General features: G+C 45.6%; 1 protein-coding gene across 6 annotated transcripts; it reads left to right on the top strand.

Moving 5' to 3' along the window:
* Positions 1 to 25,100, top strand: SLC22A4 (solute carrier family 22 member 4). 6 transcript variants are annotated; one of them, XR_009819269.1, is made up of 11 exons: positions 1 to 428; positions 6,436 to 6,539; positions 8,079 to 8,233; positions 11,734 to 11,905; positions 14,501 to 14,627; positions 16,571 to 16,665; positions 17,603 to 17,817; positions 18,438 to 18,620; positions 20,955 to 21,090; positions 21,257 to 21,810; positions 22,304 to 22,361. XR_009819269.1 is itself a non-coding variant. In XM_062002549.1 (11 exons), the coding sequence occupies exons 1-11, from the start codon at positions 3,413 to 3,415 to the stop codon at positions 22,377 to 22,379; spliced, it is 1,389 nt and encodes a 462-aa protein (XP_061858533.1). In that variant the 5' UTR covers positions 3,380 to 3,412; the 3' UTR covers positions 22,380 to 25,100. The 6 variants fall into 6 exon arrangements, 5 of the variants coding, with proteins under 5 accessions (XP_061858530.1, XP_061858531.1, XP_061858532.1 ...); XM_062002549.1 differs by lacking the exons at positions 1 to 428; positions 21,257 to 21,810 and adding exons at positions 3,380 to 3,522; positions 3,718 to 3,733 and having other exon boundaries at positions 22,304 to 25,100; XM_062002546.1 differs by lacking the exon at positions 21,257 to 21,810 and having other exon boundaries at positions 22,304 to 25,100.
* The last annotated feature ends 1,665 nt before the right edge of the window (positions 25,101 to 26,765 follow it).

The raw sequence follows: 26,765 nt of genomic DNA on the forward strand, positions 1-26,765 counted from the left end.
GGCGCGCCGAGAGCCGCGCGGAGCCGGCTCGCGCCATGCGTGACTACGATGCGGCCACCGCTTTCCTGGGCGAGTGGGGCCGCTTCCAGAGGCTCATCTTCTTCCTCCTCAGCGCCAGCATCATCCCCAACGGCTTCAACGGGATGTCGGCCGTCTTCCTGGCCGGCACTCCCGAGCACCGGTGCGCCGTGCCCCGCGGCGCCAACCTGAGCGGCGAGTGGCTCAACGCCAGCATCCCGCTGGAGCTGCGGGACGGGCAGGAGGTGCCGAGCCGCTGCCGCCGCTACCGCCTGTCCGCGCTGGCCAACTTCTCGGCGCTGGGGCTGCGGCCCGGCTCCGACGTGAAGCTGGAGTCGCTGGAGCAGGAGCCGTGCCTGGACGGCTGGGAGTACAGCCGCGATGTCTACCACTCCACCATCGTCACCGAGGTGCGCGGACACGGAGCCCTCCCTCGCCCCCTTGACCCTCGGGGAGAGCCTGTGCCCGGCTGTGCTGCGGCAGGGTCTTGGAGAGGTCCTTCAGCTTTGCAAGGGGGTGGATGGGGTTCAGGTACCGGTGGGGAAGGGTCTGATGCTGCAGGGAGAGGGAGGGCTAAACGGCCCTGGGAGGAGCTACCCACCCCTATTACCTGGGTTTTCCATTGAAGCTTCAGCATGTTTTGTTTAGAGAGGGTTTTTCTGTGGAGGAGGAGGCAAAGGCTGAAAATAGAAGCTGGATGGTTTCTCAGTGCCGGCACCCTGACCGGCTGGTAAGCTATCCATCTGATGGAATCCCATGTCCTCGATCTTGCTGCAGGTGGGGACATTAGCGCTGTCTGGTCAACGCACATGCAGACTGGCTGGGCCTAGGGCAGCAGAGGGCTCTTGCTGCCAGCCACACTGGTGGCTTTGGTGGCCACCAGTACCGAGGTGGGTGAGTTGTTGCGAGGCAGATGCCATGGTTACTACCCACAGTCTGGGGCTTGCCAGCTTGCTGTGGCAGACTCCTGCGCCAGCCTGGTCCCCAGGCTGCTGCCAAGCTGTTGACTCATTTTTTAAGGCTGTACAATGGCATCGTTTGTACAGGGTGTCTTGTGGGAGTGTCAGTGGTGACAGGTCACATAAGCACTTGTTTGGGTTTTCTGGCTGTGCCACAGTGCAGCAGCAGGGACACACTGTCTGTCTCTGCCTGTGGTGATGGGAAGCACGGAGCCCTAGTAGAGAAGGAAAACGTGATCCCCCTAAAGCTGCAGGGTTGCTACTGCTCTTTCTTGTTTTGTAAGGGGGTTCAAGGAATAATGAGCTCATCCTCGTACCAGCCAGTGTTTGGGGCTGGCAGTTAGTAGGCTCCACAGTCATTCATCCGGGTGGCATTCCCCAGGTAGCCGAGGGCCAGCCATGCACACACCAAGGGCTCATACTCAGCAGGGAGCAGCGTGTGGATCCTTATCTCAAGTTTCTGTGACTCAGCAGCAACATCTGCCACCAAAGAATGTTGTATGGGGGCACAGCCAGGAAAGGTCCTGACCTAGAAGCAGGCTCTTGGCTACGGGTCTGTGACCTGGAAAAACAGGGACAGGGACAAAGGCTGTGCCCCAGGGATGCAGGGCAGATCTTTCAGAATCTGTGCCTGGAATGTGCAGACATGGGCTCAGCTGCATTGAAGCATGTGAGGAGGGAGGCAAGTGGGGAAGGGCTTCAGGCTAGGGCAGGCTGGGGGTCACCAGCCGCTTCCACGTGCCTAAAGCGAAGTCATCAGCACACGTGACACCTGCATGTGCGTGTCTCTTGCTGTTTGTGCTGACACTTGTGTTTAGTTGCCAAAGATCCCTCACAACACCACATCGAGGTAGAGGTGCTTGGGAAGCTCACCCGGCTCCTGGCCATGGGTGAGCTGTAGCAGCAGCCCAGCTGCAGCCCACATGCTGCATGCAGTCGTGCTCAGTTGCAACCCATGGGCTGGCATGGCTGTGTGCCTGTGCAGATGCCTGGTAGCCACTGCTGGCACAGGCAGTGCCTCCACGCTCACTGCTGGAGAGAGGACGGATTGTCCTGGGACAGCTGTGAACTTGTAATCTGTGATCTGGAGCTAACAATTGCTCTGAGGGAAAGAGTAAATGGCGCAAAAGGAGGAGAAATGCTATTTCTTCTTAATGAATGGCAAACAACTTGAGTTGGCAGATGCCAAATGAGAGCCTTCTGTGCCAGATTCGGATGGGACATGGCAGCAGGGTTTGCCACGGGGCCTGGGGCATGCCAAAGAGGCTATAGCACATTCAGAGATGGAAACCAAGTGCCAGGTTTCCATCTGTAAGCCAGATGGAAAAGAAGGATGCTTGTTTTGTTTTAAAATTGTCAGGGACATTAAGAAAAAAATACAGAATTTGATTTTAAAACAAGGAAAACAGGCACTGATGAAACCCTGAAGTGAAGTAAACTTGAGATGATTATTTTTGTACCTATCATTTTTCTCAATATTCAGAAAGACAAGCCAGGACATGCCGTCAGGAAAGCTCAGTGAAAAAACATCTTGTTCAAGAACTCAATTGAGGAGCAAAACTTGATGGTACAGGATTAAGCGCTGGAGGTTTTATTTTGTGCAGTTGCATCAAGTCATGTTACTGCTGCTGCTTGAAGGGAACAGGCTGGAAGATGGCAGCTCAGCACTGATGTTATTTGGGTCTACGAGGACATGCTAAACCCTGGGAACTGAGGCTCAGTCCTCTGCCCGGCCTGAGAATGGAAACGATGCCAGAAAAGCGAACATGCCCACAGCACAGGTGAAAAGGGAGATCACCAGGCCTGGGTGATCCATGTGTCAGTGTGGGGTTAGGTGTGATCCCACAGCTGAGATGAGAGGTCTGTGGGGTTTCCCTTTGCTTCACAGGGCTCAGCTGAGCCCTTTGGTAGGCTCCCAGAGTACAGGAGCACCTTGGCTCTGCTGCCACCTCCAGAGTAACTCCCTGTCTGCTGCAGCACCTCCAGTTGTCCCCACATAAAGTTTCTGTTTTCCATCTGAGCAGGTGGCTGCTGCACCAGATCAGGGCTGTCTGTACTTGAACAAGAGGGCTGGAGCCAATCTTGTGGGCCCAAAGCGGGGCTGTTGCACTCTCACCACTCCTTCCACTTTCTGCCATCTGTGGTTTGAAATGAATTTAAATGTTAACATATGTAGTTTTTGGTACATTGGGTTTGTTTTTTTGTCTGGAACTTAACCTGCTTCTGCTTTAATTCCAGATAACAGTGCTCAGATCTGACATTAATTACAGGTTCAAGCACATTCACCAGTTTTGCTCTTCAGAGCACGGCACTAGCATCCAGTTTATTCCCTGGAGCTGGATGGCTTTCCAGCACTGCTCCCTGGGGACATGCTGGCTGGGCTGCTCACCACCACTGAGGCATAGCACGTACTCAGGCACCATGGCAAGACCCCCATGAAGGGCAGAACAAGTGCCAAAGGCTGCTTGCCTATAACCAGTGTTACTGAGCTCAGCACCTCTGTCCCAGCCCTGGCAGAAGCCAGGAGCTTTTGGCACTGGCAGAGGTGAGAAGGCGGATATGAATTGTTGTGGTTTGAAGGCATCTGAAGCATTTTTCTGTTCTCTTATGGCTTTTTTCAGCAGCAGTCAGCTGGTAGCCCACCCTGTGCTCAGATGTGGAGCTGTTTGTGCCTATCACTCGTGCACTAAGCAGAACCCATCTCATTGCTGATGTTTTCTCCTCTCTCTGATGTGAACAGGCTGATACTCAAGATGGTGAGTTAGTGATTTCTGATAGAGAATGCAGACATTGGGGCAGTCAGGACACCTTCTGGGCCAGTTTCAGTTTTTCAGAAAGCTGTTCCATCCATAGCTTCTCAATGGCAGCACCCAGCAAAGTTGGCTCATCCAGTAGCTGGGAGCTCATGGGAAGGGGTTAGAGGGATTTGATGGTAACAAAGTGATTTAACAGTGTTTTGCTTGAGCAGCTCTTATTCCTAGTATTCGAAGTACCTGCTTGGAAGCTTACATGAACTTTACTCTACAGTATGCTTAGCCTGGGATGTTACAGAATTACTGATTTTCCAGTTAATGAGTAATTAGTCCAACAGAGACAGTTTGGAAGTTGTAGCTGTAGTACTTTAGCTGTAGCTGGGCTGTAACTCCTGTGCGTATGGTATGCTTGGCACTGGCTGTGATGGATGTAGCCTCTGAGGAAGAGGTTAAACAAGTTAAATTTCGCTTTTCCCCGAGTACTGCTTCTGAGGAGTCAACATGCAATGAATGCCTTAGAGTCCTATACATTCAGGTACAAGTGAAATCTTCCAGTGTTCGGCACATGTTTAGTCACCATGCAGTGCTCAGGCATGAGCCTCTGTCAGAACGAGCGCCTTTGGGGAGAGGAGGGCTGGCATTTTGGGAGAAGGGGAAGTGTTCCTATAGAGTAGGGCTGTATAGATCATGCTGTATGTGAGACTGGATATAAAATAGGTGGTGTAGTTTTTTTTTTTCATTTGACATCTTCAGGTATCCTTGGAGTCAGATGGATTTGATGTGTCTGTGTGTTTTCTGGTCAGATACAGTGAGTTCCTGCAGACAGTGACCCCTCTCCAGACAGCTGGCTGCTGTGTGCTCTCTACCACATCCAGCAAATCTTAAAGACTCGGCCTTTTGCTGTCTGTGCAGTATGTCATGGGAAAAGACAGCGTGAACAGCTGGGTGGGAGGCATTTGGCACCAAGGAAACACAGGAAGCAACTCAGTTTCATGGGCAAGTTATTCTTTAGCTGGGTTTGTTGTGCAGCCAAAGTGCCTTTGGCACCATGGAGGCATTTTAAAAACACTGACTGCTAACCTCGAGCGACCGAAGTCTGAAGGTCTGGGAGCAGGCGCTGTGCTGGCAGCCCCAGAGCAAGGTGCTCGGGGCCCAGGTGAATCAGTAATTATATGGGCTGCAAATTTCTGCCACCTCAGTAGTCACCAGCTTTCCCAGAGAGAGGAAAAGGGAGGAGCAGCAGGACATGGCAAAACATCTCTGGGGGTCTGTAGCTCCCACAGCCTGCAGAAGCTGCTTCTGTGCCGCCTTTGCTCCTTCCCTGCTTGTGCTACATAAAAAAACCTCTTTAATGCTATGTATCCTGCAGCTGGATTTTGCTTCGTTACAAATGTGGGGCTTGATTTGCACCACATTTCTCTACGGAAATCTCTTTTCTTTAACATGTGAAGTGGATCTGTGTATATATTTTTCACAGTTAGCATCCCTGAATGCATCAGAGCCCATTTGCAGCAGAAGGGAAGTCTGGCCACCGACCAGTTGTTTGGCTTGGTTTTGGCAGAGCACTCTGTGCTGTGAGATGGTACCTGTGTCTCTCTGTTAGGTGAGAGTTGCTCCTTTTTGTTGCCTGCTGCTGAGCTGAGGAGGCTGAGCAGCCCAGAGGAGAGGTTTCTGCTCCAGCAGCCCCGCTTTTGCCTGGGCTTGGCCCCTCTGTTCCCTGAGTACAGGGTGAGTGCTGGCACGGGCGATGTGCCTGCTCACTGATAGTGTGGCTAATTATTAAAATTACATTATACTTTGATCTGTGACCTAATTAACATTGCTTTTGTGGTAGAATTATCTAATCTGAGACTGACACGTTTGAAGTCTTCCCACAAGTGCTCCTGGCAGGCATGCCTTAACCCAGAGATTAGTCACTGAGACGAGAGCAAGCTGCCACACAGAGACACTTGGCTGTAACTTTGGTGAACAGAGACTCATGATGCTGTTTTTATTTTTTTAAACCTTGTCTGAGGTTATGAGTGTCTCTAGGTGGAAGTTTCCATGTTGGCTTCTGTCCTAAGCCTCCAGCCCTAGCCGGGTTTGGTTGTAAGGCTGGGTGATGGGCAGTGAATCAGCCCTGCAGATTGTGGAGATGGAAAGGAATTTGGAAACACATCAGCATGAGAAAAGAGCTTTCATTCTGTCTTCTTGTGTGTCTTTTATCAACCTCAGGCGTTACAGAAATGCAGCAGTCTTTATTCTGGCAGAAGTCAAGTAAACTGGAAGCTGTCCTTAGCTGGAAATATGGTAGCCCTTCACCCTTCTCCACAGCCCAGCTTTTCTGCTGGGGACAACCTTGGGTCATGGGGAGCCAGATCCTGGATGTTGGAGGGCCTGATGGGGAAATTGTGCTGGAAACGGGGCCCAGGTAGCCCCTGGGCTGCACACATTGCTGTCTGGCCACCCATACACCCACTGCAGAGATGATGGAATCCCCTCAGACGACTGCCAGTGTTGTGGCCTGATAGTGCTTGCCAGGGGAGGCAACTGCTTTCCCTTTTTGTTTGTGCTTTAAGCAGGGTGCTCTGCAGTGACCTTCTCTGTGAAAACAGTGCTGGTACCACCCATAGGTGGAAATACAAGTGTCGGGAAACTAAATTAAATTGCATGGGAATGGAAATGCATGGAAACAGCTGTGTCTGAGCTGGGCCCTTCTCTTGCAGTGGAACCTGGTGTGTGAGAACGACTGGAAAGCCCCACTGACCACCTCCCTCTTCTACGTGGGCGTCCTCATTGGCTCCTTCATCTCGGGGCAGCTCTCAGACAGGTAACGCCACTGCTCCCGCTCCGCCGATGCGTTTGGTTCTAAGAAACATAAAGGAGTTATATGCCCAGTTCTTGGAGTTTTGATGAAAATGAGATGGCTGGCCTGGCTTCTTCAAAAACACTAACCTTGAACTACCCCATGCATAGGATTCCTGCCTCTTGGGCACTCCAAGAGATTTGCAGATTGATGTGGTGGTTTTCACTTCACAATCACATTTGTTTATCTGGTATTTTTAGTAGTTTAAAAGATGGTACTCTTTGTCACACATTACCTGGCAGTCCATTCTTAGAACCAAAGGATAGAAACTTGTACTTTGAATGGAGGCTCTGCATAGAAGAGATGGTTTTCTGGCAATAAAGTAAGCATATTTAAGAGGAACTAATAAAGATAACCTGGAAATGAATGACAATCATAGTATGCCAAAACATCGAGAAAATATTATGGGCACTTAACAATTATCTCAGCAGTGTTGGAGTTCTGGCTTTACAAGTGCCAAACACAGACTATATGTTCCCTCTGTGAGTCTCTGCTTCTCTCTTTATGCAACCCTTAGCTTTTTTATTCCCTGTCATTACGACAGGGTCTCAAGTACTGCTTTGATTGCTGCCTGTTAGTGAGGAATTCATGAGTTTAACTGCCCCTCTGCATGTCTAGCAGAGATTTCAACATTTGATGGGAGTCTTAATCCTAAAGCCTCCAGCATGAAATTCCACGTGATCTAAATTTAAATTCCTGACTCCTGCACCCAGTGCAGAAGTCAGTCAGTGTTACTGTTTGAAAGGGAGACGAGATAATCACTAAATCCCACTGGTGCCACATGCCCACTGGGAGCATCTGAGAAAGTGTGTGTGCCCCAGCGACAGTGCGGCCAGCCAGCCTCTCCGAGAGCCCAGCCACCTTCTAGCATGAGCTAGTTGTTGAATTATTTGGGAGGTGATTTATCAGGAAAGGGGTATGTTCTGCCCCTGTGCCCAAGTGATTTCCCCTGGGCTGTTGCAGGCAGCTGGCAATCCAGCCCATGCAGCATCTGTGCACAGGCAGCGTGCCTCAGGCCAGCACCCGTATGTAAGCTTGCTCTTGCCTTCCCATAAGAAAATGCTATATACTCGTGAGAGAGTGCAACACGTATGGCCCCTCAGAGAGACTGAAACCAGCTGATAGAGCTGTTGAACACACTGAAAGCATAATGGTGTTGCAGTGTGTAGATACCAGTAGCCTAAAAGCCTTCACTTCATACCTTTTGTCTGCATGGCTTGCCATCTTTGTGCGTTTCACTTTTGTACTGTTGTCTAGTCTCTTTAGTCCCTATCTAGTGGGGAAAAATACCCAGGTTTATTTCCTGGGTCTTGGAAATGTGTTTATTTTTAAATGCTTATGAAAATAAGTAAACAAAATTCTTTAAGGTCAACCACACTTCAGGTTGTGCTGAGCTGCGTTGCTGGAGGTTGGGTGTTTGTGCTCCCTCATGCTCTCTCACATAGCCCCGCTCCATAAATATGTACTGTTTCAATAATAATCTTTATCTTTTGCTTGCAAAAGGTTTGGCAGGAAGAGTATCCTTTTTTTGACAATGGCTGTGCAGACTGGCTTCAGCTTCCTGCAGATCTTCTCTATCAACTGGGAGATGTTCACAGTCCTCTTTCTCATAGTGGGCATGGGACAGATCTCTAACTACGTGGTGGCCTTCATACTGGGTATGAATGTTTGCATTAGATTAAGTGCTTGCTTAATGTACTGTTAATTTTTTCCCTCCTTAACCTGCATCTTTTAATTAGGCAGTGGTAAATCCTTACTGTTAAAATTACTAATTTATACCAGTATGAATCCGTTTTTGTTTTTGCTCTTGGATGCTTCAAGTCTATACTTTCTATAGGTTTAGAGAAAAAGAAGAGAACAGGAAGACTCTAAATAAACATCCGTTTCCCTCCTGTTTGGAGAAGGAAGTTCAAGGCAGTGTTCAGAGTTTGTTATCGGCAGAAGCAGGTCTGAGATAGAGAAGGCATTTGGGTTCTTTGTGTCTCTCAGGGGTCAGTGCATACCTGGATGCAAAGCCTTGAGGCAAAGCAGCGTTTCCAGGCACAGTGAATGTGGGGAGGTCCAGAGTGGTGGAGCTGGGTGGGTGTCAGAGCCCCCTTAGCCATAAAGTCACTGATCTCAGTGCTTAGAGTCCCTAATTTTAGAGGCCAAGGTTGTTTTTGTTTTCTGTAAAGCGCATAGGAAGGAAGTGGCCATGGGTGGCTGCATGGTTGCAGTCACTACCTGGGGACCTTGTAGACATGGGGGACCCTGTGGGGAAGGAGACCCTACAGAGGTTCTTGCCGGGCACAGGGCTTTCAGGAAAGGCAGCTTCATGGATGAATTAGGGATCTGACTCATGCAGGCCTTGGGGGACAGCTGGGGTTTGCAAGAGATGCCTTTAGGCATATAGGTATTTACGTCAGCTTTTAAGACAATGGTGTCAAAATTACAATTTGTGGATGATAATATGACCGGATCTAAATTAAAACCATATACAAACAGTTAATGGTGTTCTTTCCCACCCCTTGAGACTTATTTAAGAGGGGAAAAAATAGAGCAGAAGAGCATGATCTGAAATCAGTGCTATGGAGGGGATATGGCATCTTGTCCTCAGGCAGCTGTGAATCACCGCTGTGAGTGGCAGAGGGAGGATTAAGTAGGTCAGGCAGTCAGCAGGGAGATCCCTTGCCTGGCCATCGCTACCGTTCCCTCTGCCTGGGTGGTTCACTCTTGTGTGGAGCCACTGCAGCCGGAGCCGAGACCTGGGGAGGTTGGTAGGTATGGCTGGGTCCGGAGTGTTAACCTGGCTGAAAATCTCTTTGGAAGGATTTGGGGTTTGTGTAGCACAAGTCCCTTTAAATGGGAGTGCAGGATCTGATCAGGCAGGAATTTAGCTCTGCAGCCTCCCCCAGGAACGTGAGGCAAAGCTGGATGTGGGTCAGAATGCTTCCTCAGTGCTTGGCAGAGGCAAAGACACAGGGGAGCCATGAGCACCCCGCTGCTGAGAGATGGCACTAGGCCTCCTGGAGCAGTGTTAGGCTTGTTTAACTGCACAGCTGCAGTTTGCTGGCATTTTATCCCTTGTGTTGTCTCTTCTGCCATCCTGTTTTCTTTAGAGTGAGGACTTCCAGGGAGTGGAGAGGCAGGTGCCTTGGGTGCTCGCTGTGCTGGCCATTCCCTGGAAGCCTTGAGGCTGTTGCTAAGAGCAAAATTAATCTAAACTAATTTAGACATTAGTTTCCTAATTTGAGTCATCAGACACCTGTCCTCAGTAAGGAGGGAGGCACTAATGGAGGATGATTCCTTCCACCCTGCACTGTGTGATCAGCATGCCCCTATCCCTACCCATGGCAAGTCAACAAGTCAAACCCAGGAGTTTCCAGGATACCTCACACGCCTGGTAAGGATAGGAGAATATACCCATGAAAAGAAAAGTAACTCCTTAAGAAAGCCCATCTTGATGATGAGATGTGCTGGAGATGCTTGCCTTGTTCCACCCAACAGTTGTTAGGGCTGTGACCTGCCCTGAGGAGGGGAGCAATGACACTGGCACATGTAAAGTCCCTGCTGACACTGGCTGTGCTGCAGCCCTGGCACCCTCCCTCCTCAGACGGGGTGGGGTTTTTTTCAAGTGGCCACCTGAGCACACATTTCTCCTGTCATTTCCACTCACAACATCCAAACCTCCCTGTATGCAGCTCAGACCTTCATGCTTCAGCATCCTCAGTCACCTGGGCTCTTCCTGCCCTTTGTGTTGTTGCTCCCCACCTTCGTGAGAACAGTTGTCCCCTTAAGCTGTTGGTGAACTTCTGTAGAGAATTGGGGTTTTGTTTTCATTCGCATCCTGTGAAATTTCTCTCCGTAGCATTTTTCCTTAGATTTAGGTCTTCTGTGCTGGAGACTGTTGTGTTCAAGTTCTGGGACATTATCTGAAGGCATGTTGTTATTGTCCTAGAATTATTGTTCTTTTGTCAGGACAGTGAGGGAGGAAGAGGCAGGAGAGAAGAAAATTGTAGTTGAAAGGTGTCACCTCGTGTGGGCTTTGAATTGCCAAAAATTATAATAACAGTTAATGGGTATAAACCAATGTTTCAAATATCATATCTCCCCAAAGAGGGCATCCTAAACAAGAGCAATCATGAGAGGAAGATGGTATAATTTATCCCCACACATTCATTTTTTCTCTAGTTCTTATTTCCAGTTTTCTTGCTGTGACTTCATTCAGTTACTCCAAGTTTTTTTTTAGTCTTGGCTATTTTTTCCATTTTCTCTGTGATAGTAACTGTTGGAGTTCTTACCACACTACATAACCAAAACACACTCTCCAGACTTCCAGGGACCCATCTGTTCTCTCAGTGTCATTCACTTTTTAGTTGAGTCCAGATGTAACTGTGGGAGTCATCTCCCTTGCAATGCTCCTGAAGGAGAGGAGAGCTCTGTAGACCAGAGCTGAATGAGAAGAGAGGTAGACCCTAGTGTGCTCATGGATTTTGTGAAGCAGAGGCTGAATATTTTATTGGAAGAGACACTACATGCTTTTGAAAGCTTGCAACAATCTCAGTTTTTATTGCTGTATTGTTATCTTGGCACTAGGCTGTGCCTGTCACAATGGCTGTAGAATGCTTTCATTGACTGCTGCTTGGCTGTGGCAGCAGTAGCATTATTGGAAGATGGCACCTTCCCTGCTTGTGTCTCAGCTTTTGATATGCTGGACCAACATTCCAGCCTTCTATTCCAAAAATTAAAGGTGACATTTGTTCACCGCTCACTGTAAATTCATGTCCTTCCGTGCCAGGTCAATCTGCTGTCTGCGGACCTGCTCTGCTCCAGAAGTGCTCAACAGTGAACTGCACCTTTCAGTCTCAGTGTGTGAAGCGGAGGAGCAGGCTGTGTCCCAACCCAGCATGTTGGGAAGCCTCCCAAAAGTCTGCCAGCCTTTCCCTGTGCCTGCCCTTATCTGTCTCTGACAATGCATTAATCAAAGCAAGCCCAAGTCACTCCTTCATCTGAAGGTCCCCTGTAGTCCCAGCAGCATTTCTGTACTGGGTGGGTCCCTACTGTGCTGCTCTTGTCTAAGACTGTTTAGCTTATATTTTTTGTAAATACAGTAAAGTATTTAGTCATGATTGAAAAGAAAGAGCTAAAATGCTAATCCAACCTCCCTTGTTTTAAACAGGAACAGAAATTCTTGGCAAATCAGTTCGTATTATATTCTCTACATTAGGAGTTTGCATATTTTTTGCAATTGGCTACATGTTGCTGCCACTGTTTGCTTACTTCATCAGAGACTGGCGGATGCTGCTGCTGGCACTCACCGTCCCAGGGCTGTTCTGCGTCCCGCTCTGGTGGTGAGTGCCCCGTGCCGCGAGGCCACGCTCCCCACCTCCCCTCCCCGCTGGGACATGGCTGACGGCAGCGTGTCAGGGGGCCCATTTCTTCTCTTTGGGTTTTTTCCTATTTGCCATGTGAGGAGGCTTTGCCTTGAGGTGGGAGGTGGGGGGGATTTTTTGTTTGGCATTTTTTGCCAGTTTTAAGTCAACTACCCGCAGACCCTCACTGGTGCAGGCCCTGTGCTTGCAGCCACAATTCTGTAGCTGACTCCTAACTCTGGACACTGCTGACCACCTCTAGGTTTACCACTGTAGTAGCCTTGGGTGATACATTCTAATTCTACTTCCTTCCTTTTTTGTTTAAGCCATTTTCTAATGCGAACTTACCTGCTGATTGGTACCAAAATTTCAGTGGAAGGCTGAAGCAGTTCCCTCGGCATGCAACAGCTAGCAGTTTGTTGCACTCCATGTCATTAAGCAGTTCATTGTGCTAGATGTCATTAAGCAGAGGGGGTTGTGGGCAGAGCTTGCAGGCCAGCCTTCTCCCATGGGCTCTGCATGCCAGGAGCCATGTGTCCTCCCAGGCTTTGCATTGACTGCTGGAGCAGGGCTTTGATTTTTGAGCTCCTTTGGCCTATAGTAACTCTGCCTGGCTAAGCCAAAGGTTGACTATTCTTTACCCTGCTCTGCTTGGCCATGCCATTCTGTCTTATTGAGACAGAGTCCACGAGTCCCTGTTTTCTTACATCTTTCCATTGCACAAACCCACTTCTGCACTAATGCACTGTCAGACATGTAGGTGCACTCACACTTTCCCATGGTTTCTCTGCCCTGGGGACTGGAAAACAGTTTAGCAAAACTCCCTACCCTTCTCAGCTGGACAGAAGCACTGAAGGGCAGATACTCTTGTTCTGATGCTGCCATCAGTTGTGGTCATCTGCTGTTTTCTGAAGAGACAAATGTTTATAAAATAATAGAGAAAGTCAAAGTATCATTCACACCTAAGGATAATTTACAAACAAAGTTCCTTATCCTATTAGTCTTATCTGTGGAACTCTTCTTCCCATTGTATTTAAAGAGTTATACCTATAAGTAAGAGATTAATGTCTTTCTTTAGACCCACTCTTCTATAGTCTAAAAGACCTTTAGATCTCAGCCTTGCCAGCAGTCTCTGCTGATGGTTTTGGTTTGTTGGTTGGTTGAGGTTTTTTAAATCTTCAAACCAACCTTTAAAATGGTTTTCAGTTCCACCTTTGCTACCTTCTGATTTTAAAGATAGTCTGAATCTGTTTAAGGGCCAGCTTGTTTCTTTAACTTGAAATGTTTCAAGCTCCTTCAACACAGTGGCCTTTCCTGCTCCACCAAGCAGCTGCTGTCTGGGAGGCTGGTTTTGGGTGGAAGCCTCTCCAGGTGTCTCCTGTAGAACAGGTACCATGAGGCACATGAAATTTGTTCCCAAGGCAAAGCATCATAGTTCTGCTTTGAAATGTGTTTGATGGGAAATTCCATGCTATTCAAGAACAGGCATCATAAAGCATGCCAAAAAACTTCTACAAGTAGCACTTTCAGTCTGGAGTTAACATGTGGGTAAATGGGGATCAAGGTGCACTGGGAAAGCTCTGCCAAGGCAGGTTGGTGTTAGCTGTCATTTGGGGATCTGGACCCACTGGTTCCAAAGTGGTGTGACTTTTCACATCCTACTGCTCCATGCCATAGTGGCTTTTTTATTCTTTCCTCTTCCAAATTCTCCAGAAGATTCCCAGCATTGTCTCTGCAGTCTTGTGTTCCTCATATTTCCCACAAAGAAGAGCAGTGGAAAGAGACAACTCGCTTCACAGAAAGCCACGTTAGTGATTGAACAATCTGATATAAATCATTTGATGCTCAAAACTTCTGACATGGCTTTGGGTCAGTCCTTTAGGAAGTTCATCAGAAAGGGAGTGTCTGTCCTGCTTTTTGCCAAGGACAGGAGAAAATGCTGTTGGCTGAAGGGAGCAAGGTAGCATCTGTTAAGATCAAAGGATTTAGTTAAGGAAAGGTGAGATTTTCTGCCCTGTGTTTGGTGTTAATTCACTCAGCACATGCCTAGAACTGATTAGGAAACATTATCAATTCCACAAGAGGACGTTGCCACTGTCCTCTGCATGGGAGAGCCTGCTGCAGGGCTGTGGTAAAATGATGGGGTTTGTGTAGAAGATTCCTGTGACACAGAGCCTTTAAATATACCCTGTGCATATTTAAAGTATTTCTGCATTCTGTGAAGTTTCCAAAGAATGGTTTTGTTCAACGCTGGCTAAGCTACCCCTATCTTTACTGTCTGTCTGCTGACATCTGGGGTTTTTCAGGTGATTGTCAATTACTACTTAAAACAAGGGCCCAAGCTTGCATCTACTTCAGCACAAGAATAAACACATCCCATAAATGTGAATTCTCCCACCGATCCCAGTGGGACAAATCTATGAATTACATTGCCCACATGCTTCTGTGCTGACTGTGTTTTGCTGCAAGCAGTCTGTGAGATGAGAGTGTAACTCGTAGAAATGATACATGTGTTTTTAATAACTTCTTATTTTTGTGAAAACGTTGAGTCATTTATTCTGAAACTTATTGCAGGATCATTCCTGAATCCCCTCGGTGGCTGATCTCCCAGGGAAGATATAAGGAAGCAGAAGTTATTATCCTAAAGGCTGCAAAAATAAATGGTGTTCCAGCCCCAGACGTTCTTTTTGACACAACAGAGGTATGTTTCTTATATCCTGGTAGTTTACCTCAACAGCAGTTTCCCCATTTGCCGAATTGACTTGTTGGGAAATGCCAGCAGAGAAATAGTTTGCACTAGCAGCTCTTAGAGGCTGGCAGTAACTGTTGGCATGAGGTAAGTGCTGGGTTAGTGAGCTCAAAATCAGAAACCAGAAGGGCTTTTATTTGTTTGGTTTTTACAGTAAAATTATCTTCCTCAGCAGTGGTTGGTTGTGGTTTTCAAAGCAAGGGTGACCCAGATTGCTTCATCCTTGAGGCACTGAGAAGATACAAGGACATATTTGTCCCCATTTCAGCTTGGCATGGTATTAGTGATTTGCAGTTTAACAGCAGCCCTTCACGGCGGGGCTGTGCTGGGGACCCTTGGCACCCATGTGTGCCAGGGCTGTGTGGAGCCCCAAAACACTCCTCAGATTGCACAAACCAGCCAAAGCACCTAAGTGCTGCAAGGGCACTTGAAAACCAAAGGCAGTGAAGAACATTATGATCTTCTTCAGGACTGTTTTTTAGCTTGTATTTCTCATTTATTAGTTAAAAGGGGAAAGCCTAGTACAAACCGAGCACCGTAGGGAGTGGGGAGCAGCACGGCTGCAGCTGGTTCTTGGTCTCATCTCTCCCTCTAGTGGCTCTGGCCTCACCAGAGCTCCTCCAGAAGAGCCACAGACATTTTTCTTGTGTGAAGAAACCAGTAATGCTTCCATCCATGCATCAGCAAGGACTGCATGGCCATATTTCATCTCTTATCTTACTGTGTTTTACTACCACCTGTGATTTGTGCCTCTCAATGTCTCCTGATGGAGCAGCAAAGCACCGTGTGCACCTTTGCAGTATCTGCAGGAGATCTGAGGGCAGGATCCACCTCTTGAGTGTCATGCTTGCATTTTGGCTGAGCTGCTGAAATGCTCTTTTCCAAGTGTGTATTCTAGCTATGGGAAGCTCACCCTACCGAAACCATGGAAAAACACTTTCCTTCCTTGCTTGCCAGCAAGAGTTCCCATGTCTTTCATACTGGATGTAACTTTTTCAGGCTCCAACATGCAACTTTGCTTCTCATCACTCCTGCATCTTTTTGAGACCAGGCAGTAGCTCAGCTGTCCTTTACTTCATGGGAATCTTGTGTGCCAAAGTGTCTACCCACAAAAACCTGAGGATGATATTTGCATGTTGTCCTCTGTTGGAGTTATTTTTCAAACATTGGTAGAAGGGCATTCCTTGTAAACCATCCTCCCTTCCTAGGAAAGGAAATCTCCTAGGTAGCTCTATAGGGAGGGCCGCAGTTCTTCAGTCTTTGGGCTTTAGGGGAGCCTTGGCCATGAGCACTGGCTTTGCCCTGGTGAGAGCTGTTCAAGCAGGCAGAGCAGGGCACTCTGATGCCACCCAGAAGACTTCTACTTCAAGCCTCAAACCAGACCCTCCAGTCTGGAGTGGTGGCTGCTCCAGTGATACACCCTGGCCACCACACTGAGCTCTGGCATCTGTCCATCTCCCTGACACATGATTTTCTGCATTTATTTAACATTGTTTGTGAAGGGTCAACAGCAGAGTTGGGTGGATAGTGCAAGAAAAATGCCACTGTTAATGATGTTACTCCTGAAAGTACTGGAAGTACTGTAAGATCCTCAAGGAAATGTGAATGCATCTTTCTTGTCAGCTGATATTCCTCTTTAATTAATCAGCATAGTGCAGTGGTGTCAGTGCTACCCTTTTTTTAACAAAAAAAAAAGGAAACTACCACAAGTACAGCTGGGTGCAGAGACAAATTCTACCTAAGGCCCACTCTCCCTGGTGCAGAAGTGGCCCCTGGACTGAGTTCCGTGATAAGAGTCGTAACTTCGTAACTGCCCAACCTTGTAGGTATGCAGAGATTGTTTTAGGTGTGTGGGAATTTTTTTGGTCTTGTTTTCCTTTTTCCTTCTGATGCAGGATTCGAAGCCTCAGCAGCAGCAGAAGGCTATCCTTCTGGACCTATTTCGAACCCGAAACATTGCAACTATTACTATTATGTCATTACTTTTGTGGTAAGGAAATGTGTATTCCTAAAGTACCCAGGCAACAGAACAGTTTCTGATTTGAGGGCACATGCCACAGGTTTAGATAATAAGTCTCAGCCTCGGAGCCCATCTGCACACTTGTAACTTATAAGTTGGCCATTACATGGCCTTCCTTGCACCCACACTGCATTAATGCACAAGAATATGGAGACAGTAGCCTTATCTTCCATGTAAGGAACATATAGTTTGGAAACTATATGTAAGAACCTGTGAATTTTAAATTCTATTGCTTTTTTTGTTGGTTTTTTTGAGAAGAATTTGCATTCTTGATGCAAAGCAGCGACTCAGTAACATAACAAGCAGACTCATGGCCAGCGTTTTTGTTCAGTTTCTGTACAGTGCCCATCTCAGTGAGATCCTGGTCAGCCACAATAAATGAGGACCCAATCATACCATAAAGACAAACTGGGACCCTTTTTTGTACATATTTCCCCCAGCGGAAGGGAACTGTCTAGCACACTTGGCATGCCATAGTAAGGATTTGAGATTTGAAATCTGAACATCCAGCTCTTTTGTGAAGATGAAATAAGATGTAACGGAACTGCTGAGGGTGGGAGATCCTGTCACTGGAGTTGGCTACCAGTAGGAAGTAGCTGGCAGGGGAAGCTTTCAAGAGTTATTTCATTGTGCGCATTAATAAGCCCATTACAGTGAAAAGCCTTTGTGAAAGACTTCCACAAAGCCTTTTACTTGGTGTAGTGTATGCAGGAAGGATAGAGAAATTGGATGTCTCTTCAAGCCACTGTGGATTAGAAAGACGGGGTTGCCACTGAGATTATTGTAAGCCACAATGCCTATGGCAATGCTTTGTGACATCCTATTTTTGTAACAACATCTGAACCAACACTGGAGGCAATCAGAGACTGCTGTTTCTCCAATAATTTGGTTTCATTGCTTTTCTCAGGTTTTTCACATCAGTTGGTTACTTTGGCCTGTCTCTCAGCACGCCAAACTGGCACGGAGATGCCTACATCAACTGTTTCCTCTCAGCTGTTATTGAAGTTCCAGCTTATGTGATTGCTTGGCTTTTCCTCCGCTTCTTCCCTCGGCGCTACTCCTTATCTGGCACCTTGCTTTTAGGAGGAAGTGTTGTTCTCTTCATTCAGCTGGTTCCTGCAGGTACAAGATTTAATACATAAAATATTTCCAACATTGTATATACTTATGATACTATCTATGAGTTGTGTAAAATTGCAAGAAGCAATGATCAAATTTAGAATTTGAGGTCAAGTTTATGCCAATTGCTTGCAGACATGATTTTTTTTTATTGCATATGTATACGCTGAGTCATGCACGACTGTCATTTATTGTGTCAAATTACTGAGCTTTTTATAGTCCAGGGGAACCAGCTTGTAAAATGAGAGACAAAAGCGTCTGTGGTTTATTTAGTTGTGCGTAGAGGCTGGAAAATCCTGCAGGTCTTCCAGACTGCACTGTGAATGAATCTCCACAATATTTTGCAAAAAAGGGGTGGATTTAAGCTTATGCTTTTTTGCTCTGTAATCCAGAGTTTTGTTCCATTTCAAGAATGCTGATTTATTGGGAGAAAAACAAGTGAGAAGTCTGTGGAGCCAAGTCATCTAGGGACAGAGCTAATACATTGTATGATTAAAAACCAAAACACACACAACTGCTAGGGGAAAAAAGGCAGCTATACAATCTTTGGGATATAAAAGAAATACAAGTAATGAGCACAGGGTGTTGCTTATTCACCTTGGGTTTTGTTTTTTCTCCTCCAGATCTTAACATCCTGTCTATTTGCCTGGTGATGCTTGGAAAATTTGGCATCACAGCTGCGTTTTCAATGCTTTATGTCTACAATGTGGAGCTATACCCTACGCTAGTGCGAAACATGGCGGTTGGAGCTACTTCCACAGCTTCCAGGCTGGGCAGCATCATTTCACCTTACTTTGTTTACCTAGGTGAGATATCCCACGTTTCTTGCCTTGTGCTACACAACTGCCCAGAGGTTATTGGAGCTTCTGTGGCACAGGCTCAGCTTTAAGTCCCTTAATTTGTTGTCTTTAAGTCCCTTCTCTCACCTTGAGTCTGAATTCACTGTTGTAAACTCTAGAAATTAAGTGGTTTCACAAGAGAATCAGGCACATTTTTCCTTTATCAAAGCTAGGGACCATTTGTGGGGCACCAGTGAGGGTCTGAACTGGTCCAAAACAGTGATGATGTTTATAAACAGTGCAAACAGAGCCATTGGGATGATAATTGGTCACATCTTGGCAACAGGTGTTACCCCTGGGACTCCAGTAAAGTTTTCCAGGGCACTGTGAAGAGAAGTAATCCAGCAAGTAAGCAAATACATCAGTAGGACATTCATCACACTGAACACTTCATGCACACCCCAAGATAGGTAAGTCAGGAGCAGATGAAGCAGGCAGGAATCTAAACATCCCCTGAATCTGTACTTTCTAGAGCGATACATGGAAAATATGCAGATTGGGCAGCACAAAAGTGTGTTTAAGTGTAACCTTCATGAAGTGACTTTTTTAGGTTTTGAGTTAAGCCAGGCACCTCGGCATTCATTTTGCACTTTCTTCTTGTTCACGCTACACTCTGCAAGCAGAATTATTGATTTCATCATAGGTTTTTTTTGACACTTGTTAGCATCACATCCTGAGTGCTGCACATATATTAACTAATAAATCTTTGTTTAAAAAAAAAGTAAAGAGTAGATGGAAATGTTCCTCACCTCAGGTTGCAGACAGGAAAGGGTGATGGAGGCTAGGGGATTAAGGGTGGAAGTATCTGTGAATACCAGCTGCTCGCTCCGGGGTGCCCAATCTCCCGTTTCTTTTGCTCACACATGATTTATTTTCTTCTGCCGTGACTGGACCTGCCTCCGCTGTCCCCTTCCCATTGGTGAATTTTGTGACCTTTGATACAACATGAGCATGACTGCTGACTCTGGCAGAGCATTGCTGGTGTACTGCTAAGGGGTTAATGCTGGTTCACTATGGCAGGCAGGGGCAGAGGAGACTCACTGTAACGCACTTGTGTTGTCTCACCTCTACATTCCAGTGTGACTGTAACACACTACTAAAAATGATGAAAATACGTGGTCTGTATTTCTGACTTGGACAGTGCAGATGTAAAGGAATAGTGGCAGCAGGACTGTGATACTCCTTAAGGTCTTCAGTCTCTGTTGCAGACAGGTAACAGTAATAGAGACATGTAGTAAAGTTTTTACTGTTGGGCTGAGTTTTCTCCCATGTTTCCATAGGCTCAGCCCTTAAAAAGTCTTGTTCAGTCATCAGTGTAATTTCCTAAACTTTTAAGAGAAACTCATTAGGTGCTGCAATTTGCTACAGCTAAATTTGGGCCTTGTAGTTCATCCAGCTCTTGGACACAGAAGAGATCAAATCACAAGCTTTGGCTCTACGTGAAATACCCAGGGGTCTTCACTTTAATCCTAGTTTATTCCATGCATTATAAAGCATACTACTCTATCCCAACCAAAAAATAAAGCTGTCAAGTCCAGTTTGGTACATTTTCTACTTCAAACATTTTTAACTCCTAGTTAATCCCTTTAATGAAAGATCTTTTCATTGCTGTGCTGTTGTGACCAAAGATCTTGCATCCTGCCCAAATGCTTGTGTGCTGGCTTCAGGCTGCTGGCAGGGGCCACTGCCTTCTAGTCCAAAATAATATTCTCAATAGACCAAGCTCAGAGCCTCTTACTCTGACGCTTTCTCCCCTTGCAATAAGGAAAGAATTTAAGGGCTCCCCCATTAATGGCCCATTAGCCTGTAACTGGCCTGTTCAGCTGCCGACTCTTCCCTTCTTCTGCACAAGCCCAGTGGGATGTCCCAGTCAGATGATGAGTGCTTGGTTACTTATGAGCACTTTTATTTCCTTATATTGAATTATTTAATGGAGGACTTGTCTGAAGAGTCCAGCAGTGATCCCAGCAGAGCTGTTACCTTGCAAAGATGTTGGCTCTCCCAGTTGAAAAGGTACCAAAAAAATCTTACTAGCTGCCGCACAAACACAGAGAATGGTGTGAAACTGATGGTAGGCATTGGCCAACCTGGAGTGCATGCTGTAGTTTTAAAATTGAAAACTCCTTTTGTTTGCTAGCAGGTAACAGTTGTAACTCAGTTTTGGATTCATCTCTCATGAAGATTTCAGCTAATTATTCCAAACTAATTCTGTGTTACAGCGATGTCTGGAATAGAAATTTTGCACATGGGTTTGTTGGTTGTGGACATTAAGTACTGGTGTCACGTCCCCTGTTCTTCCAGGTGCCTACGACAGGTTCCTGCCATATATCCTGATGGGAAGCCTGACTGTGGTGATTGGGATCCTTACCCTGTTCCTCCCAGAGAGCTACGGCACTCCCCTGCCTGAGAAATTTGACCAAATGCTGAAGGTGAAATGGTAAGGTGGCTGTCATTCATCCCATGCTTCACAAGAATCCAAGACCTCTTTCTACATAGTCCCCTTTCACAATCAGTAAATGTGTTTCATCAGACCCACTGCAAAACGCCAATGCTTTCAAAGTGCCCTTTAGGTGATTTTTTTATTGTTGTTGTTAATTTGACAGACATTGACATTATGCAGTTTCACCAGAACCTCTAAACCTGAGAGCTGACACGCTTGAGAGCGGACACTCACAAAGCAAGGCTGACCTTCACGTCACCTTCATCTGTTGCTTCATGTCTCCCAACACTTTCAATCCTTCTGTATCATTCACTGTGCTTAACTCTTCATCAAACTCTTCATTTAATAGGATGATTTACATTACAAAACACTTTGCCCTTTCAGTGTAAGCTCATTAGGTATGACTCCAAATTAAACACAGGATTTCAATATTTGAGCTTCTCTCATTTTGGGAGGAAAGAGACATGCCAGGACAGCTTTTCTCCTGGTTTACTGGATTTACGTGTAAGGAGTGACAGTTCTCTTGCCCCACCACCATTGCTATTCAGGGTAGCCTGAACAAACATTTCCACTGAAATCCATGTGCATACATTATGGTGCTGGTGCACTGGAGATGGTCAGTGTTCGTGAGTTACTATCATGGGAGAAAAACTCTTGGAAGCAGCAGAAGGAAACGGAATTAGCCAAAGTGCAGCTGCACAGATACCATCCAGCTTGGTAAGAACCTGTACTAGAACAGAATTTGCCCTTCTAAGGAAAGAGCTTGAAAGAGCTGTAATTGCTTGTATCTGTTTTGTGGTCAATATGAGAAGCTGTCATGTCATTATGCTTCCAGAATAAGATGAATCCTCAGGCCAGGCTGCTTTTTATCCCAATTAGAGACTTCTCATATGTCTGACTTATGGCTTTTCAGTTTTACAGTTGACAAGCTGTAGCTAGAAATCCCACAGTCAAACCAGACTTTCTTTGCAGGCTTCTTGCGTAAACAGATAGATGTAGCTGAATTACAGTCATTGAATTACATTCAATTTCCTAGTGTTGTTTGCTGCACTACTTCTGCCTTCTGGAAAGACATACTTGACAGAGAATTACACTTTTTCTAAGGTTTCTATTAGTAGTGTAACCTGGTTATTAGGTGCTCATTAGGAGGGGGAAGTGTCTGACACCCTGTAAAATGCTCTCAGCTTCCCAGTCTTTTATTTGCTTTCAGTTTCAGAAATGGGCAACAAACCACTGGCATTAGGAATTCAAAGGAGAGTCCTACAGTTCTGATGACACCTTTGTGAAGAAAGATGCAAAGGCTCAGAGAGGCTGAAAGAAGAACAAGTTCGACTCAAAATGCATTTTCTGACAGAGTGACCCAACAGTCAATGCCTCTGCACCATAGTTATTATACCCTGTTCTACTGTACACAAATACATAGTTTACTGAGCAGACAATGTCTACTCCCATAGGACTCTTAGTCTGTAATTCATTGTTCTAATACCTGGGGTTTGTCAGCAGATACAGTATTGAGAAATGAGGGTCTGCATATGCTGAACACAATTTGAGAAGTAAGCCAGAAATGAGCCTTAGGAATAATATGCAATGACTCAGTCAGGTGCACAGTGAAAGCTGCTTAAAGGGAAAAAAAAAAGATAGCAGATGTAACACTGGTGTTTTTTCTCACTATGTGTGTTGACTGGATGAAGGGGACCTGGATGTCTGTCTTTGAAAATCTCAGCACACACCTCTAAAGGACAGATCCTGGCCTCCTTTAAAATTTGGTGACCAAAGCCCAATAGACTAAGTGGGATCAAAATTTAGCTGCAGCAAAGCAGACACAGACTGCACTGTAAGGATAACGCATCTTTAAATAAGACATCAGAGTGGCATTTTTCTCAAGACCTGGGATCCACATCTGATCCACTTGTCCCTGATGTTTTTTCATAAAGCCAAAGTCTGTTGAAGTCCTTGGGCTTCAGGAACATGCGGTGCCTTTGGGGACGGAGGAGAGCATTTAACACAGGGCTATAGCTTGCTGACTTTCTGATGGGCCATGCCTGCTTCAAAAGAAACATGGGCTTTAGCAGGTCAATGATCCTATCCAAACGTGCTGTGCAGTTCTAGCTTTCACGTTTTTCATGGTATATTGGCATAAGCCATTGTTTAGATCTTTTTGGGGTTGTTTTCAAAGCATTTAATTGCTCCTTTGAATATATACCACATTGTTTTGTACCTTCAGAGAAAGCTCACTGGCATTTCAAAAGCTTCTGCAAAACCTTTATGCCAGTTACAAATTTAAAGGGGATGTGATGCTCACAAAAAGCTGATATTCTGTCCTGGAGATATTCACCCACTACTGTGAAAAATGCAAAAGGGCTAATTTGGGACCATAATTTTTTTCAAAACAAGCAAACAAACAAAAAGACAATAAAGCCAGAGTTTTGGTTTTTAAATCCTACAGGTTATGTATGTACTTTTTTAAAGTTCAGCAAAGGTAGATTGGATCAAAACTGAAATGTGGAGGTTAGAGTTGTGTTACTACTGTTTTATGGACACTACAGAGTTTGAAAAAGTATAATATCTTTTCTATTTATTGGCTGTGCATGCCCTTCTTGGCCACATAAAGTCTATCAGACCTGTTAGACTGATTTTTATCTTCTATTGATTCCAATTAGCCATGATTCACCTTATTTAAGGGCCAACAAAAGAACACTGACTCATCTCTCCTGTGAGTGTTCATGGCAAATTGTCTTGTGCTCAGAGACAAGGCTTCTCGCTATAAGTTCAACCACATATGTAAAGCTTTATCACATTTAAATGCAAGGAACTTGTGCAGTTGTTTCAGGCTGCTCTTTGGGATGAGGAATACTGTTTCATTTCATATTAAACTTTTGCAGTTATGCTTTTGCCATAAATGTCATGTGGCATGAGGCAACCTATGACCCCTGATGTTCTCATCCCTTCTCAAGATGGAATTTCTCTAACAACAGTAGTATTTAATCTTGTTTTTGCTTATTACAAAGTTAATTGTAGAATAGCTGTTTAGACCTCACTAAATTTTTCAACAAGATCTTTCTATCAGACGTAGGACAGGTTTGAGGACTTGGTTTATTTAACCATATAGGTGGCCATATTTTTATGGAGATTTTTATATTAAGGTGATACTTGTTTTATGGGACTGTAGGCTTGAGTATTTCTAAAAGGTAAATATTTTTGTACTCTTGAACTTTGTAGTATCTTAAAACCTAGTTTTCCTTTTTTAAATAAGTGTTGTGGGTTGTGGGTGTTTTTTAAACACTTTGTTTTAATCGGTCTCATTTTTCTGGCTTATACCATTGATCTCAATCTGGTGTCACATTTTAGTATTTTTAGTGGCAACTTTAAAAAACAAAATAAAAAGCCTTTCACAAGAGTGGAATGCCTTTTTGAAAAGTGTGTGATGTTGTAAGGCCTTAAGGTGTCTGACCATAGTGAAAACAAGAAAAGGAGATTGTTTCAGCTGATGAAGTGCTTGCAAGGAGAATTTCTGTCTTCTGCCAGAATCTGGCGAAACCCAAAGAGCGATGGTCTGCAGAAGAATCAAGCAGGGATGAATCTAGAGTGCCAGTTACTGTGTTCTAAATTGTAAAGCTGAAGAAAACAGCACTAGTTTAAGTAGTTCTTGTTGGAAATTAAATTTATTGCTAGTGAGCTACTTAAGCCTCTCGGTGCCTCTCCAGTGAGTTTTCTGTGTCAGATCCTTGGTGGGATTCAGTGTGAGACCCATGTGCTGGTGCATGGCTGGGGATGCCCGTGAGGCTCTGGCCTGGTTGCAGAAGGGAAGCACAGGCTACCACTGACCACAGGGGCTGTTGGGCCATGCCTCATCTATCACTTCTGTCACGTTTACTTGTGCCTCTCCATGCAACCTTTGATCCTCAGCTGGCTTACTGGGACTGCTAAAGCATAAACAAAACTGTTGTAACTGTTACTCGTTAACTTCCGTCTTTGTTGTAATAAAAATGGGCGCAGCCATTGTAAAACCTGCTTTCTGTGTGGGCTGTAGTTGAAGAACAAAGTCTCCTAACTTTAATGCTTTGTGCCAAGGAGTTTAAAGAAGTAATTTAAAATGTATCTATCGTGGATAGATCATGAAAATAAAACTCTAAAATATGTCTTTCCACAAATAATCTCTTCCACATAGTAAGACTTTTGGAGAAATACAATTTTTCTGGCTTTCAGATGGTTCAATCCTGACTCTGTGATCCTACAAAGCTGTGGACTGGGATCAAGGATGATTTTGAGGTTGAACCTCTATTTTGTCTATTTAATTTCCTATCTTTGAAATTTCCTATCTGTGGAATTCCAATGTGGAACAACAGGTCCTTTTAAAGACAAGCTTTCAAAAGTGCTGTTAAAGATACACTCTGGACTTTTACTAGTAGAGGGAGAGAAAATATCAGCCAAAACCAGTTGTAATCATGAGTTAGCCTCATAAAGAGCAAGGCCAACTTTTGCACTTGAGAATCATGCAGCTTATCGGAGCTCTGTGGGAGACATGATTTTCCTAACAGTGCTGCTAGGTAACGAGCTGGGACTTTTGGCCTAAGGCTAGAGTATTATTTAGTAAACTTATTATTTGTCTAGTCAGTGTTGTATGTGTCAGTGTTGTCAGATGAACATTTTTACTGTGAACAAGGTGAGGAGCTATTTAACACTTGTGTTACCAAAAACCGGTTCAGAAGGGACTAACACTGCATTTAGTATTAAAAAACTGAATCCCTTTATTACAGCTCTGGGTGTGTGCGGAATCACTCCTCCTAATGCCTGCACATTAAGAGACAAAAGGACGCACCTTATTTACATTTCACCCTATCTAAATAAATCTGCAATACAGGATGACCTTTAGCATGATTTGGATGGAGGGTTGAGGATCCTCATCATAGATGTTGAGCATGTCCTCCTTTTAGCTCATTCTCTTACTTACAGGTGTCAAAGAGGTATTAACTGTAATATTGATTTCTCAGTTAATGGAGCAAAGTTCTCACTCTGGACACTGTGGCCTTGCAGAAATTGTTTTGAAGTTGCTTATCTGCTCTGTCCCACAATTTATGGACAAAACCTAACTGTCTTGCTGCTGTAAGGCTCCCTCCCTTGGCTGCTTCTCATGCTGATTTTGCAGCCTCCCACTCGAGGGTGTCTGCACAACAGATAAGCAGCACTTTTGATACTTTAAACACTTTTCTTGCAATTCTCTCACCATTCATCACTCAACTCAAAGTCCAAGTCATGCTTGCTCATGAGGAGAGGGTCTTAACAGTGAGGGGTCCAAAACTGAACACAGTATTAGAGGTGTGGCCTCACAAGCACCGAGTACAAATGGATGGTCACTTCCCTGGTCAAATAAGGGGTCTGTCACCTGTATCAACGGTCTGGTTCTGACAAAGTGTCACACGATGGCAGCAGACATGCCCTTGTTTTACACCCAGCCGGGCCTGGGCCGGGCACCACGTGCAGAGCTAGAAAGTGGTCCTGTGCCAGGGCAACGCTTGCCCAGAGCCGGCACCCAAGCCCTGCATCGGCGGGCTGGGAGCATGGGTACTCGCAGGCCGGGCTCCATTCCTCCTCAGGCCTTTGCACTGCCCGGCACCTCCCAGCACACCGGTGTTACATCTTCCAGCCTTCGCTGGACCGCGGCACGGCACGGC

Source organism: Colius striatus, chromosome 9, assembly GCF_028858725.1.
Source record: "Colius striatus isolate bColStr4 chromosome 9, bColStr4.1.hap1, whole genome shotgun sequence".
Lineage (NCBI taxonomy): Eukaryota > Metazoa > Chordata > Aves > Coliiformes > Coliidae > Colius > Colius striatus.

What these genes read in the sequence shown, in the direction of transcription:
- SLC22A4 (XM_062002546.1), top strand. Translation starts at nt 36, where the DNA reads ATGCGTGACTACGATGCGGCCACCGCTTTCCTGGGCGAGTGGGGCCGC. An exon ending in TCGGGGCAGCTCTCAGACAG is followed by an intron (nt 6,540 to 8,078) that starts GTAACGCCACTG and finishes TGCTTGCAAAAG; the next exon opens with GTTTGGCAGGAAGAGTATCC. An exon ending in TTCTTTTTGACACAACAGAG is followed by an intron (nt 14,628 to 16,570) that starts GTATGTTTCTTA and finishes CTTCTGATGCAG; the next exon opens with GATTCGAAGCCTCAGCAGCA.